The sequence below is a fragment of the Colossoma macropomum genome, unplaced genomic scaffold, assembly GCF_904425465.1.
Source record: "Colossoma macropomum unplaced genomic scaffold, Colossoma_macropomum, whole genome shotgun sequence".
NCBI lineage: Eukaryota > Metazoa > Chordata > Actinopteri > Characiformes > Serrasalmidae > Colossoma > Colossoma macropomum.
In genome coordinates this window covers 18,577,903-18,594,366 of record NW_023494796.1, presented here as the reverse complement: position 1 = coordinate 18,594,366, position 16,464 = coordinate 18,577,903, and the positions used below count along the sequence as shown (strand labels likewise).

The window sequence follows — 16,464 nt, the reverse complement described above, 5'->3', positions numbered from 1 at the left end:
GCTAAATGTTATTGCTTTTCCTATGATAAGGTGATGGGGCATTAAAATATCCTACCTATCGCTGTTGTCGAAAGAAAACCTCCAAAATGGTAACTTTACAGGAGAAGGAATAAACCTACTTTAATTTTAATGTAAGTCAATGGAACTAGACTTTTTCATTTCTTTTAGTCCATTCATCATGAAATTTACACACAATGTAAAAGGCAGCAGGTATTTTATTTTCAAATTATGTCAAAAACTGTAAAACGTCAAAAATGGAGATACGAGGTTTTCTTCCGACAACAGCGCTATACTTCTGTATTTATTAAGTAGTAGTTACAAAGACTTTATAACGGCGTGCTATAAATGTAGGTTCATGATGTCTGTGAGAACAAACCGCTTCACTCAGCCAGTGAGCTTCTTCACTTACCAACCAATCACACAGTAGCAGTAACACCAACCAATCAGCACTCGGTTGCAGTAATGCCAACCAATCAGCACTCAGTAGCTGCGATGCTAGCGTCTTCCTGCCTAAAACTGGTTTGCTGTAGTAAAAAGGAACATACTGATAAGTTTTCTTTGCTTTGTTAGTGAAATACGTCCATCTAATTTCTAAAATTAAAGTAAGTTCCACGACAAATGGCGCATAACTATTTTAACTTTCCGTTTTCAGCCGTTTATCTTCATTCACCCCATTCATTGAGGACTCGCTAGCCGGCGCCCTCTGGCGTTTTGCAGTCATGTTTTTGATATTGCGGGAGGAATAGGATGTGGCCAGGCTCCCGTTAAACGGGCTCTGGGGAAACTTTAAGAGCGTTCGGATGCATCAGTAGGTCGTTTCGAGGAGAGACGTAAAAATGCGTGAGGACGTGGCCAGACTCCCCTTAAATCGGCTCTGACCAGATCAGCAGATGAAAAAGGCAAGTCGCTTTTTAATGACGCGCTAGACGCGACGGCACATTTTTTCAAGGTAACTTTTTTATCGTGCTGCACAAGGAGGCGTGAGCGGCGGGACTGGAGCTGACGGCCACGGTTGACACAAAATGCTTCTACAAAATATTTCTAGAAAAATATTTGTCTCCGGAGTCCGGGGACAAAACTGTCGACTGTTCTCTGCGTCCAGGCGCGCCTCGAGCGCTAGAAAAGTAAGTTTAGCATCGTCGGCTAAGTTACTTGAGGAGGCCTGATTGAGACTCGTTCTCTGATTTTGTTACTGACTGACATGAAGGCTCACTTACCTCTGAATGACATTAGCACGCGTGTGTATGTGTGTCTGTGCTCCAGGGTTTGGTCCTTGGTGTATATGAGAAGGAGAAAGATGACGACGGCATCCTTTTCACTGATCTAGCAGCGTCGTTTGACAGATCCGTCTCAGGCAAACTTAGTGATTTGCTGTCAATGTGAGTAGCTGCAATTTCAAGGTCCCACATCCCTTTTATTTGACGCCCCCCACCCGGACTTTTGTGCCGAAACAGTCGTAATTCATGTTCCAGACTCTCTATTTGTCACTGTGCCTTGTAGTGTTTCAGAACTTTTTCTTACCTTCTGTTCATCATCAGAGTAGGACTCTTTGCTAGTCTGGCTGCAGGGACCCTTTAAGACTTATGTATGTAAATGGCATTCTGTGCTAAAACACTCCTGGTTAAAAGAGTAAGTTCTGAATTTTTCTGCAGAACCAAGTCACTATAATATGAACAAAGTCAGAGGGGTTTGTTGTGAAATGCTTTGTCATAGAAAAGCTTGTTGAGTCAGGATTGTTCACAATGTTGGTGATAGGAACCAGACATCCAAAGCGTTTGATGCCTCTAAAAGCAGAAAATTAAAATTTATTCGTTTAATCCATTCACGGCAGAGAGGTACATGCAAGGTGCTACAAGGCACCCTAAGAAAACTTTTTCTGATTTACAACTATTTTACCATCATCAGTCCATCAGTAAAAACTCAGAGGACATGTAGGTTTACTGTTGTTTTTTGATAGTGAACAAAATTGCAGTGTTTGTGTCATGGCTTTATTAGACATCACAAGCCTTGTAAAGAAATCAGAGCTGGTAAGTTTCTTTAAAACACATAATTTACATCTCAAAAATTGACTTGTGCAGACATTTTGAAGTTGGTGGAGTAGTGCTAAGTGATGACTAGGGCTAATGTTTAAAGATTTTCACTACTTTGCTGTTTTCGTACCTGCAAGTGTTTCACGAAGCAGGATTTCCCAGTGAGCCAGATAACTTAAGCCCAAAGATGAGAACTGTCCATTAATAATGTTCCTCAGGCTCTTTCATGTTGGACAGGGTAGACGGTGGGCTTAAGTTATCTGGCTAAACTGAAGGTCTGCTTTGTGAAATACACCCCTGGCTTGTTTGCTAAAGTCCACCCCACAGTTTGGGTTTTTGTGATGTTGTCTTTTTCATTTGGTTCAGTTGGTTGTGCATGGCAGCTGCTAAAGTGCACCAAACTACAGGGGTGGTAACACATTCTGATACAACCTTACATGAAAGCATTTGTGTGGGCCCACCAGTCTCCTCATGATTCTCATATCTTCTGGCAGATCCGGACCGCCCCTGAAAAGTGGAAAGAGCAGAATATTCTACGGCTTACATCAGGTATGATAACAGTGATCACTGTTTTTGAGACTCGCTTGTTATAGTTTGTTGTTTCCCTAATGACCTATAGCAGTCGGTCACAGCTGATTCAGCTGAATGTGATTTCGTCACATTTGGCTATTTTTTTTTTAGGTGTCAGGTGCTGCGTCAATCTGGAGGTTTGAAAAAAATGTGCTCTTTACTAGTGATGCTTATTCTGAATCAGGAAAATAATAAGAAGTGAAACCATCTGTAAAGACCAAAAAAGGAGTTGTATTACTTTCCCAAATTGAGTTGACAAAAAGAGTTTTAAAGCTTAAATTTCAGCGCTCCATCAGCTGATACACAAGCCTAAAACACATAATCAGTATTATAGAACGCAGCAGCATTAAGGGCACAAATTGACTGGCATTGCTAATAAAATGTGTTTCAAACTGTTTTGGTAAACAGAAGTTTCAGAGGAATTGTAACATTCGTCTCACTCGTTTGTACCATCGCTACTTTTTACCATCAAAACCACCTTAGAGGAATAAAAGCAAGGTAGAACCGTACCAGTGATGTTTTAAACAGAAAGAGAAACACTCCAGTTACCTTGCGTGACTGTGTAAGTAAGTTTTCACCACTAAAATAAAATAGCCATTTATTAAGTACATAATAATGAGTGTACCATAACTATGACTTAGCATCTTACAATTGCTACTTAGTATTTTGTAATTGTGACTTAATATGTCATAATTATGACTTAGTATCTCAGAAATGACTTGCTAACTCTTAAGAGATTCGATCTCATAATTAAGACCTGCTATTTCTTAATTATGACTTATGTTGTAATTATGACTTACTATCTTATAATTAAAACAGATCCATAGTTATGATGTATTGTCTTATAATAATGACATACAGTGTCATTATTATGATTTATAGGCTTACAGGATTAACTTACTATGTCATTATGATTTACAATTTTATAATTACTTAGACCTAGTATCTCATAATTACAACTTTTCTCGTAATTATGACATAGAATCTTATAATTTTGACTTATCATAATTATGACTTAAGTAAATCACAGTAATGACATTCTTTCATAATTAGGATCTAGTATCTCGTAATAATTAGCTTCTCATAATTGTGAGAAACACTCTCATTATTACAACATTGTATGTGGCCTTTTTTTTTCTTTTCAAGAGACAGAAATAGGCTTCATGGACCGAAAAACCCAGAAAACCAAATCATTTTCACATTGTAAGTGATGAAAGAGACGTGGAAGAGAATAAAACAGTCAGTGCAGTTTTGAGCTCAGCTGAATGAAAAACAAATGTACCTGAGTGTTTCTCATACTTTTTCATGCAAGTTGGCATATTGGCTGACTCTGAGTAAAAATGTATCTTAACTCCACAGACATTGCAGATCTTTACGAAGTTGTAAAGCTTAATGACCTGCGCTTGTTGTGCTCATTGGTCATGCTGTGCACTGTAGATGTAGCCATGCCCCAGGGGCTGTAACAGTCCAAAGGAACTCTAGGAATAAAGTTTTATAGGTTCTCGGATAAAAAAAACTCTATCTTTAGAAGTATACCAAAAATGTGTTTTGTTTTTTTTTTGTTCTGAATGTCTGTTTAGAGGGCTGGAAAATTGATCAAGGCTATTTGATAGCGTGACTGATCCTCTTTTAGAAGAACTTTATCATTTGCTATTGATATTTCATGCTTTTAAAAGTGAGGAATTTGTGTAAAAGGGCTGGACAATATGATACTCTGGTTCAGTTTGTTGCTGATAAAAAAAATTGTTAAGTGTTGAACACCTGTTTTCCCCACTGTATATGTGTTAGGGATATATTCAGATTTTACACAGTGATGGGCTAGAAAAAGGTCAGTTTGTGGCACTAATGGATGCAAATGTAAAAATAACTGAGCGCATTTATCTGTGCCAAATTTCTAACTAATTCATGAACAGCCATGCATATAATTTGTCCCACCATAGGTTTCACAGTGTCTTGATTGTCTGCAAGATTTAGACTAATTCTAGACAGTCTGTAAACAACAGTCAGTGTGCACAGGCTGCATAAATTGCATATTCACTATTTATTGATTGGATGTCAGCTCTTTATGACCATTTTATTTTATTAGTTTACTGTTACAAAACAGCAAAAAAGTGTAGCTCCTTTAAAACCCCTGAAATTATTTGTCAGGGTGTGAATCAAAGATACAGTGAGTGTCAGAAACTTAACACCTCATTAAATTTAAGGTGGGACAAAGCTGATATGTAATAAAACGTAGCAAGCACTTACCATGGAAGATCCTGCTCGCTTGCCTTCTGGACTGCTTCAACCATTTTTTTAAATTGACTTAGTTAATATATTGGACAAAAATAAAGCATACATTGTGACCTGTGCAAATGTGTGACACATTTTCTATGTTTTTTTCCTCAATATGTTTAGCTCTGCAAATAAACAGAAATTGTGCACTAAAAGTAGCAGGAAAATGCCATGTTTAAAGTTCAGTGTACAGGATGTGTTAATTTTAACTTAGAAATTCACAAAACATTTGACCAGGAGGTGTTCACATATTTGCATACGACTGTTATGTTATTATGAATATGTTCAAAAGGTAGAGGAGTCATTGTGGAAGCTTTCTTCATATATTTATCCATTTTTCATATCTTTTCACGCAGGACATCTCTAGTGTAGCAGTAGTGGGTCTTGGTAAGAAAGGAGTCGGCGTGTGTGGGAAGGAGAACTGGGATAACTGCAAAGAAAATATCCGAGCAGCTGTGTCAGGTATGTGTGTCCCAAATCTCCCCTCTTTCCACAGGTACATCTATCCATCTCACTTCTATTAGGGCTGAATTACATGGAAAAAACATTAATAGTGTTAGTATTTTGCTCAGGGCTTACCTTTTCAGTACAAGGGTGCAAGCTATAGAAATTCAATAAAGCCTACAATATCCAAACATGATAAGCCCAGTAATATTAAGGTAAAAATCTGAGCAGCAGTTGTTGCTGTGGAATAAACATACATGTGTTAGATGTACCCAAACAGAAAGCAAATGGTGTTTGTGTGGTTTGTGCCTGCAGCTCAATACATGAAACTTTTGTACACTTTAGTGCAACATGAAAGAACAGCGGCAAAAGCTTGTCTAGTTAAACACGGACATTTCATTTTAAACAACTGTTTTACCACCAAAATGTAAAATCTGAGCGGTACTACATTCAGTTAGATGATTGAAGAGCCTATATCCTATTTTTTTTTTTTTATTGTACTTCATTTTTCCTCTTACTGTTTTGTGTGCGTTTGTCTACCAAAAAGAGACATATTTCACTTTTTACATAAATATATTTAACCTCTTTTTGTAACCTTAGATTCAAAAGGGCAGTTTTTGCTACTGCGCCTTTAAGACTGATATTTGTAAATGACCCTTTGTCTGATTGGCTGACCTGATCGTACATTATTCAAAAAGCAGTCCAGGCTAAAAAAACTCCCTATTACTCATTATTATATTCAAAATAAATGGGGGGTGCTAAATGGCTGTATGCTGAATAGGTGGAATTATGTAAAAAGGTTAGTTTTATGACATCACAAAAACAGTGAATTCAACACAGGTGGTTTTTGCAGCTTATTTCCCACATATGGACTGTATGTACTTTTGACTTACATACTACATGAAGCTCATTTATTTTCAAAGATATGAGGCCTTTAAGACAAGATATACAATGATACCCTGCTAGCGCACCATTTGTTTGTTTATTTTTGAGAGTTGCAAGAAATACTTCTGGAGTGCCGTGTTGTTCTGTGTTGAAACAACTGTTTCAGCTTTTAAAACTGCCAGTAAGCTTCTTATAGATACAAGTGCATTAGATTAGAGTTGTCGGTACTTTCTGGCAGAGCTCAGCATCCCAGGAAAAGGAGAATCTCTGTGTATGAGACAAAAAGACATTAGAGAAGGCAAACATTACGAAACCTGGTTGAACATACATTTTTATTACTGTTTATCTGCATGGCAGCGGGCTGCAGGCAGCTTCAGGACCTGGAGATACCTGAAGTGGAGGTTGACCCCTGTGGTGACGGTCAGTCAGCAGCAGAGGGCGCTGTGCTCAGCTTGTTTGAGTATGACGAGCTCAAGAGCAAGAAGAAGTTCCGTGTCACGCCACAGCTACACGGCAGGTACTGAGAATGAGTCCTACGTAATGGCCATGAATGTACAGTGTCATGCAAAAGGTTGAATGTGAAAATAAGTTAACACATCAAACACAACTTGAACAAGGTGTCGTCCTGCAACATTTATTTATTTGTTAAGTTTAATATATTTGAAAAAGTAAAACATACAACATAAAATGTACTTTAACTTTTGCACAGGCCACATTTTGTGTTTTCACTCTTTCCAATATGTTAAATTCAGCAAATGAATAGTAATTGAGTAGAGTAGGACTCTATAGAGGATTTGTTCACTCATTTTAGTTAGAAAATCAACAAAATATGTCATTTGACCAGGGGCACCCAAACTTTTGCAAATGCCTGTAATTGTAAGTTCAGTTGGAAATCATTTGCTTCTAAAGATGTCAGTCTGTGACCTCAAATGGTTCAATTTAGTTATGGTTCTTTAGTAAACAATTCAGTGCATCATGAAATCTTAAATCTGTGTTCATTTGTGTTATACTTATTTTTATAAAATGCTTTGAACACAAACATGACTGGAGAAACTATTTACACAGTAGTGGGATAGAAACAAAAGTCTTTTTTGCAATTCAAAATAACCTTTAGACTTTTATTTTGACAGAATTGTATGTCACAAGTAATATAGATCAGTGCATTTTAAGCCGTTTTTAGGTTCTATTCACATGTAATTCATATGAGTTTCTTTGTTAACTGTTCAGTGCAGATACAGCAGCGTGGGAGAAGGGCATTCTGTATGCAGAAGGGCAGAACCTGGCCAGAAGATTGATGGAGGCCCCAGCCAATCACATTACACCAACAGTTTTTGCTGAAACCATAGAGCAGAAGCTATCACCCTTCTCAGACAGAGTGATCATTCATAAAAGGTAGTGATTTGTCTGTCATTGTATATTTTTTCTATGTTACTCCACATTAGTAGCTCGTAATTTTAGATACACAGTATCATTCTGGCTGTAAAGATATCTGTGAGGTGTTATTTACATATTTGCAGCATTGTTATTGTCCCTGTATATTTTTTTCCAGCTATTATTACCGTTCTTTTTTTTCTGTATCTATGTATCATTTGTCATTTATCTGTCTACGGTACTTACGGTACTTACGGTACTCTGTCTAGCTGTTACGGTTATAGCCTACTTGATGTCTCACTCATCCTGTCCTAGAAGCACAAGAAGTTAATCATGGGCCGTATCTCACTCTCCCCTTCTGGAATAATGTCCTTGGGATGCCAAATGAATCTGAGCTCTTTATAAAATTAGGCATCATCAAGACAGAAAAAAAACATCTACAACAAACAGACTAAAGAAGAATAAAGTCTGGCACAAGCTAATGTTTAAACAGTCATGATTCAAGAAACTGACAAAACGGAAAAAACACTACTCTTGCGTCAGTCATGGTGGGCTTAGGGGGTAGGGGTCTCCTTTTTAACCTCCCAATAAACCATTTTGGAAAGGTGTCATATTTAATGAGAACACTGTACAAATTCTCTACAGTAAAGTTTATATTTCATTTAAGCACATGAGTGTAAAAAACAGAATTTGGTAGGAGAGACCTAGATATTGGATGTAAATGGGCAACAGGTGTGGTATGTTCTCTTCGCACAAAGTTTTTTTTTTTTTTTTTTAACGCAGGGGACCTTTTACATCAAAGTCATTGTGTAGCGATGATGATTTTGTTATTGTTCTTTTAAACACTGCAACTTATTCTTCTAAAAGACAACAAAATTGAGTGGCTTCCACAATTTGCATTTGTTCCCAGGCAAGAACCTACTGTTCTGCTGCTGTGTTGAATCTTTCAGATGAGTTTAATGTGTAATGGTTCCTTGTAGAGAAACTTACTGACTTTCTTTACAGTGGTGGTGATGGAAACTAGGGGTCACAGTGTCTACAACACAAATATAGCCATTTTATTTACTGTCCAAAACCACCAGTGAAGCAACAGGTGTGTTCTTAGTTTTTATATGTTATGTTGATCATGGTAAAATATGGTTTCTTTGGGGACTGTTTTGCCTTAGATTCTTAAAAATGGCTAAATAACATTATCTGGGCATATCTGTTTATGATGTTCAGAGCCTTATTAAAGGGATGATTTACATATTGCAAATAGCATTGTAATGAGTAACAAACAATACGTCTTGTATCCCTATTGCATATACAGTGTGTGCAAGTTGTGAGCCACATATTGTATAACCATTAGGGATGATCAAAAGTAATTTGAAATCAGACCATGTCACTGATTTTTGAGATGGTTGACTGACAGGTACAAGGCCTCACAAAAGCTTTTGATGTTACTGTAATTGTACTGTTGATGCTTTGTCATTCTCAGACCCCAGTCATGGATAGAGAGCGAGCAGATGGGGGCCTTTCTCAGTGTGTCCAAAGGCTCAGAGGAGCCCCCTGTCTTTCTGGAACTTCATTACACTGGAAGCCCAGACTCCAGCCAAGCTCCTCTAGTGCTGGTCGGCAAAGGAATCACTTTCGACAGGTAACATTTTTAACACATAGTTTATACCAGGGGTCAGCAACCCAAATGCTAAGAAGAGCCATTTTGTCCTTTCAACAAAAATCAAACCACCTTGGGAGCCACAACATTTTATGTCCATTTTAACATCTTGACGATAAATTTGTCTCTGTATGTGCTAATGTACTAGTATAGGCTAAACAATACAATAAAAACAAAAACAGACTTTCTTTGCTCTGCTTTAAGCTTTAGCTCAGCTATAATCACTTTTCTCACATCTCCGGCAGGAAACTTTTCCGCAAGAGTAGAATAGTTTCTTGTAAAGTCTCTCTTAGCATTTGATTTTTTTAAGAGGCTAAAGTCAGCTTCTCATTCTCCAGCTTCTTGTTTGAATTTTCACATTTCTCTCCAGGTTCAGAGCCAACATGCAGGTCACACTGACGCAAGTTGAAGTTATAAAGCACAACATCATTTATTTTCGGTTCCCTGCACTAAACTTTGCTTTACGTTAAATAAGTAGAAAGTGAAGAGCCGTGCGGGAAAGCCAATATCACAGTGTGTGGCAGAGAGAACAAAATAGACAACTTCTTACTGCTTCTTCGCTATAGCTTCTTTTCCCTCTCTCTCTCTTTCTCTCAAACAGAAAAAAAACTTGACTGTTGGGTGCACACTTCTTAGACATAAACCCCAATTTCGCAACATATTTACAAACTGTGTAACAGTAAATGAATCCTCTCTAGTTCCCTCTCAGTTCTTTTCCCAAAATGGCGATTATCGCCTTTTACGCATCACCATCGGGTTACTTTTCCATCATCGACGATATCAGATTACATCTCCCCATCGCCCAGGTCTCATGTACTTACTATTTCACTGCTACATTTGGTTTGTTTGTTATACTTTTACAAATAAAGTGTTTTTGAATGTTTCTCTCAGTGGTGGAATTTCGCTGAAACCCTCATCTGGAATGGATGCCATGAGGGCGGATATGGGTGGAGCTGCTACTGTGTGTTCTGCTATTGTCACAGCAGCTGCTCTGAAACTGCCAATCAACATTATAGGTCTGCCTTTTTTACTTGATCTTTACGTCACCTTGCAGTACTGTGCAAAGTAGGTAGATAATCACATTGTTTAAAACCATTTATCTTGCCAATAAGTGTGTTTTAAACTGTATAAACACCATGAATAATCAGAATGGAAATGGAAATGGAAATAAACATAAATAGAGTTTTCTTTTTCAGTAAAGAACCTAATAACTTGCTAATTAGTTTGAAAAACAAAGTTTTGTTCTAGATTTCTTCACTCCAGCCATCACATAGATTTGTTAAATTTCATCACAGGGACAATGAATTTAACATTAAGAGGTAGTGATCAACCAAACAAGGTGTTGGATGAGAACTACAAGGGTTAGAAATGGTTAAAAGAACACTTACATATTGAGGTACCCCTAAAATTGTTATATATATATATATATATATATATATATATATACAGGTCTACTCCGTATTTGACAGTTTATCTTTTCATCTTGAGGGTTTAGTTTACAGTGCTTAATAATAAAACTTACCTGTTGCTATACATAACACTAATAAAAGCCTTGTTGCTTGCTTTTCTTTGGACTCAGGCTTGACACCCCTCTGTGAGAACATGCCTAGCGGGAAAGCTAACAAACCTGGAGATGTGGTGTGTGCCAAGAACGGCAAAACCATTCAGGTATTTCCGCATGCTATAGACTGACCATCGATGTCTTCACATGCCACACAATTTTATTAAAACAATTTAAATGCGATGTGCTTTGCTTTGCTCTGATAGGTTGATAACACTGATGCCGAGGGCCGTCTTATTTTGGCTGACGCTTTGTGCTATGCTCATAGCTTCAATCCTAGGGCTGTAGTCAATGCTGCTACACTTACAGGTACATAATCACACTTTCTCTCACTCTCACAAACACACATGCAAAAATATATTTACATTTAGCTCTCTCAGAGCCGTCCAACTACTTAAAGATATTTTTTATAGACATACAATCTAAAAATGTTAAAAGTGTAATTAATCACGCTATAGTTTTTACTGCATATATAAGTCGCATAGGCTTCCCCACATAGCCATAATCTTTTTTTATCTGACAGGTGCTATGGATGTAGCCTTGGGTTCTGCTGCTGCGGGTGTTTTCACTAACTCTGACTGGCTTTGGGAACAGCTCCATAAGGTAAACTGATAAGAATCAGACATATACACTATATGATTAAAGGCTTGTAGACGTTTGACTGTCACATCTATATTATGAGCTTCTTGGACATCCCATTCCAAACCATAGGCATTAATATGGAGTTGCAGCTATAACAGGTTCTACTTTTCTGGAAAGGCTTTCCACAAGATTTTTGTTGAGTGTGTGTGGGAAATTGTGCCCACTCAGTCAAAGGTCAGACAGTGATGTTGGACAAGGAGGCCTGACTCTCAATAGATGTTCCATTTCACTGCAGTGGCGTTGAGGTCAGGGCTCTTTGCAGAGTTCACTCTAGTGTCTCCACACCAAACTCATCAAACCATGTCTTTATGGACCTCGCTTTGTAAAAACAACCTTCCTCAAACTGTTGCCATGAAGTATATAAATGTTTAAAATGGCCTTGTATGCTGTAGCATTAACATTAGGCTTTACTAGAACTAAGAGGCCCAAACCCTGTAATACTGCACCAGACCATTGTCCATCTCCACCAAACTATTAGCACTATGTATTCTGGTAGGTAGCATTCTCCTGGCATCCACCAAACCCAGATTCGTCCATCAGACTGCAAGATAGTGAGCTGCTGTTGCTCCTAGATGCTTCCGTTCAACAATAATAGCACTTACAGTTAAGCCGGCAGATCTAACAAAGCATCCAATGACAGTTCCAGATTTAAAGTCACTGAGCTCTTCATTCTACTGCCAGTCTTTCTGTATAGAGATTACATGGTTGTGTGCTTGATTTTATACACCTGTTAGCAATGTAACTTAAAAATTAGGAGAGGGGGTCCATGTACGTTTTGCCATGCCGTGTACATTAAATAGCCTGTTGGTAATCTATCTATTTTTAGTCTTTTATATCGATTCTAGATTTTGGATTTTAATGGTCTAGTGTATGTGTGTGTATTCGCAGGCAAGTGTCATCACGGGTGACAGAGTGTGGAGGATGCCGCTTTTTCAGCACTACACCAAACAAGTCACAGAAAGTGCTCTGGCAGACCTGAACAACATCGGCAAATATAGCCGGTAAATGTACATGCACATACAGCACATGAGCACGCTCACCATGACAAGAGGTCAGCAATATTGAGAGCACACAGTCAGTGCAATCACACATGCTCCTAAATGAATTAACTCACATATAAACATGCATCACAGACAGACGTGGAACTACACTGCACTAAAACACATGAAAGTTTCATGTATGGAGTGGGTGAAATTAATTAGCTGTCTAGTTAGCATTGCTGTAGTCTCGCAAGAAAAACGTCTGACTATAGTTGAAAAATCTGGTAGCTCTCATTGCTTAGTTGGGGGAAAAACTTGACCATCCGAGGCCATGTTGTCTCTGGCCACTTAGGTTATTGCCTTTTTGTGACTGAAAAGAATTGCAGGGTATAAAAATGAATACCGTATTTAAAAAAAATGAATATAGTATTTTAACTGTCTGCATATAAATAATCAGCATACTGTGTGAGTAATCAAAGAACAAGATTTCTAAAATCACACAGTGTATGTCTGGCTTTAGAGGACATTGAACTACAGCTCAACCAGCCAATCAAAAGACTCCAACAAGATGTAAAATTCAACAAGTGAGCTTTTCATATGCATTAGCCTCTGTGTGACTCCTGCTGTCACTGTTCTAAAAAAACAAAGCAAGAAATATGTACTCATATTTGATCAGAACAAAATGATATCGATGCACCCCAGTCACAGCGCTCTTGTTTGTTTATTGCTCCCAACAGCTCAGGTGGAGCCTGTACAGCTGCGGCATTCCTGCGAGAGTTTGTGACAGCCAACCATTGGGCTCATCTAGATATTGCTGGCGTGATGACCAATAAGGACGAGGTTCCGTACCTGCGGAAGGGAATGTCTGGGAGACCCACCCGGACACTCGTTGAGTTTGCGGCTATCTTGGCCACTGAGCCTTAAGGTGACCCATGCATGACTTTGATCACTCAAGAGCACAGAAGAAGGTGATTGGGATGCACAATCATTGTCAATTACCATCCACAAGCAAATGTCTTTTTTTTTAAGTTAGAGCTAGGGGTCATTTTTAAAATTATGAAAGCCTACAGACAAATGTAATGCAATTTTGAGTTTTGTATACCAAGTGACCACATGAATAAATCATCCACTAGATAACCTTGACAATGTTTTTTTTGTTGTTTATTTTTTTCTTTCCTTCTTTGTAGTGAAATGTTGCTATTATGGAATTTCTCTCACTATAAAAACCTGTGTGGCAGGGTTAATGATGAATGTTGCAGTCATTACATTAAACTAAGCCAATAATGTTAAGCGTAATTTCATCAACCAGAGGGCTAGGCACTATGACAATGTATGTCATTTAATACTTAATTAGGAATTTAATCATGTAATTAAACTATTTTAACTATGTTCTTGGTCTTCCAAGACACTAAAAGTCAGTCATTTCCATTACTGATGCCCTGAGGACTGAAGATTGTGTTGATGAAAGATGAGTTCATTATTAGTTGGACACAACTATTGTCACAGATTTAGCTAATCATGTGTACTGTGCAAAATTCAGGGACCACCCTTCATTAATATAATTTCCAGTCTGAATTTATTTTTTAGCATTTATTATTTATAATTTTTAGTATTTTTTGAGCTTTTATGAGATTTAGGTGTGTACATCTATTCTTTACAGTGAAAGAAAACTGCAGGGATATATCTCCAAAGTTCAGTCTTAGAAGTTGCAATTTCTACATCTCAAAGTAATCCCAAGCACATTCAGTGATGTTTGGGTCTGGACTGTTCTGAGAACTCCAGTAGCTTCTTTATTTAATTCACAGATGTTCTTCTTTTCTCAGTAACAGTTTCTTGACAGCTACATGTCCTTTTAGACTGATAGCGCTGAGTTGTCTTCTCACAGTGGAAGGATGGAAACCTGTGGATTTTTTCAGATCTGAAGAATGCAGGTTGATTTTCTCCTCTCTCTCATAGACGAAAGCTTCAAATATCTTCTATTTAATCTCCTCAGAAATATCTCTTGAACAATTAACTTGTACTTAACTAAATTGTGACTGGAAATTATATGAATGAAGGGTGGTTTCTGATTTTTGCACAGAACCGTGTGTACTGTTACTTCTAGTATTCCGTTTTGTCCATTTTTATGACGGTTATTATTCATGTTGTTGGTTCTCAGCTATTATGTATATTTATAATACTCACTGCCCAATATAATTTGAACTGTTTTAAACTGTGTTGTTGGTCTGTGATTTTTTTTGTTTTATTATTATTATTATTATTTTTTTTTTTTAGGTTTTCCAGCTGATCTAGTTCAGCACTTGACGACGACCTGACAGTGTGAACCAGGTCTCACAATAAAATGCTGCTGTCATTCGATTTTTGTAACACCAAAAAAAATATTAAAAATTCCTTACAAAATTAAAGCCAAACTGTGAAATAAGAATGTAACTTTTGTTACTTGGTACTATAGCACTTCATATCAGCTCCTATGTAAATTCCTAAAATAAATGTATTACCCGTGTCAAATAACATGGTCTAAAAATGTTCATTTTTCAGTTTATATTTATGTCAAACTTGATATGGACACAACTGAATAATTTCATATGATTTTTAAAGAGCCAGTATTCGAATATAAAACAGCATTTATGATATATAGCAATCATTTTGCTTAGTATGAAATAACCTAGAAATAACATTATTATTATTATTATTATTATTATTATTATTATTGTGAAAGAAAAAGAAAATGAGCCTCATTCACCAATTTATCAATAAAATAAATAATATAATAAATATAATAAAATAAAACAAAATAAATTTGTTCTTGCAAAAGGTCTTAAGAAAACACCTACATCAGATTCATGACATGTTCTAAAGTCACAGAACTGTTAGCACCTTATTACCACCTGCTTGACTATCAGAATCTTCACAAAATCAGGGTTGGTGAATGAGGCCCAATGTTCTTAGTCTTAAGTTAATTGTATTTATAATAGCTGTCATTCTATATAAAATAGAAGATTACTTAATCAAGTGAAAATGAAAGTATAATTTGTTTGGCTATCAGAGCAGCGAACTACAGCGCTATCCTGTCCATTCAGTCTACGTGTACACTAAGGCTACAGATGTCTAGCTTAATGTTAATGTGCTATTGCATTAGCTACTTCAGTAACAGTCAGTTATTTTCCAGTCCAGCCCTGATTATAGCCTGAGTGCTTAAACCTGCATTAACAGAGAAAGATAACCGGTAACTGTTGTTGTAAAAGGCGTTAAACGTGGCTGCATTTGTTAGGTTTTGTGAATCTACTGAGTCAGGAACCCTGTCCAAGTCGAACTTGCTTGGTGGGACAGGCCCCAGCTAAATGTTTTGAGTAAACGTTGCAATAAATGGAAATGTCAGAACTCAAATTGAATACTGTAAACACATGAAACTCCCTAGAACCATTTGGCACTTGATCTTGACTTTCAGTGCTGTAAGTATTATGAAATAGTCAAAAAGAACACAAAGTAAGAATGAGGGAACATACTATTTAGAAAAACCTTTGAATCTAAAATATGTTTAAAATGTCATTTCTGGTGGATTCAAGCTGCATATTTCCACTTTGTACAATTTTTAAAGGCCCCTGATCTATTTTTGTTTTTTTTTTTCCCTCTGAGGTCCACATATAGTGTTTGCTTGGGTTTCTGTACCAACAGCAGCCATAATTAATTTTTTACACTACCATTTTCAAACCTCTCTTTATCCTTTAGAATTAAACAGCTGTGTCTGTAAGACTGATTTGTTCTGCTCTGCTCAGTTCCGCCCTGTACTGTGTATCTGATTCAAAAACAGTCTGGGCTGAAACACTCTTTATTACTTCGGTGTGAGTGGGGGAGGCTAAACTGTTATAGGCTGACCAGGCGGCTGGTTTTCATGTTGTCAAAAAAGACATTTCTTCTTACAAAATGCAAAGATTCTGACATTAACCAGTGCTTTCTTATTTGGGATTTGTTCTTAGGTACGAACAGAATCTACACATACTCAAGAGCACAAAGGTGTGAACAGTTCTGTGGTTTAAGAACAAGTCGTGAATA

The 16,464-nt window shown here is 37.3% G+C and overlaps 1 protein-coding gene across 3 annotated transcripts; it reads left to right on the top strand.

Annotated features, from left to right (window-relative positions):
- The first annotated feature begins 925 nt into the window (after positions 1-925).
- On the top strand, positions 926-14,893 carry lap3 (leucine aminopeptidase 3). 3 transcript variants are annotated; one of them, XM_036583054.1, is made up of 14 exons: positions 926-1,124; positions 1,264-1,379; positions 2,525-2,579; positions 5,231-5,336; positions 6,561-6,720; positions 7,431-7,595; positions 9,052-9,210; positions 10,120-10,244; positions 10,808-10,896; positions 10,996-11,098; positions 11,313-11,392; positions 12,320-12,432; positions 13,149-13,336; positions 14,686-14,893. In XM_036583054.1, the coding sequence occupies exons 1-13, from the start codon at positions 1,023-1,025 to the stop codon at positions 13,333-13,335; spliced, it is 1,560 nt and encodes a 519-aa protein (XP_036438947.1). In that variant the 5' UTR covers positions 926-1,022; the 3' UTR covers position 13,336; positions 14,686-14,893. The 3 variants fall into 3 exon arrangements, with proteins under 3 accessions (XP_036438947.1, XP_036438946.1, XP_036438944.1); XM_036583053.1 differs by having other exon boundaries at positions 13,149-13,379; XM_036583051.1 differs by lacking the exon at positions 14,686-14,893 and having other exon boundaries at positions 13,149-13,554.
- The last annotated feature ends 1,571 nt before the right edge of the window (positions 14,894-16,464 follow it).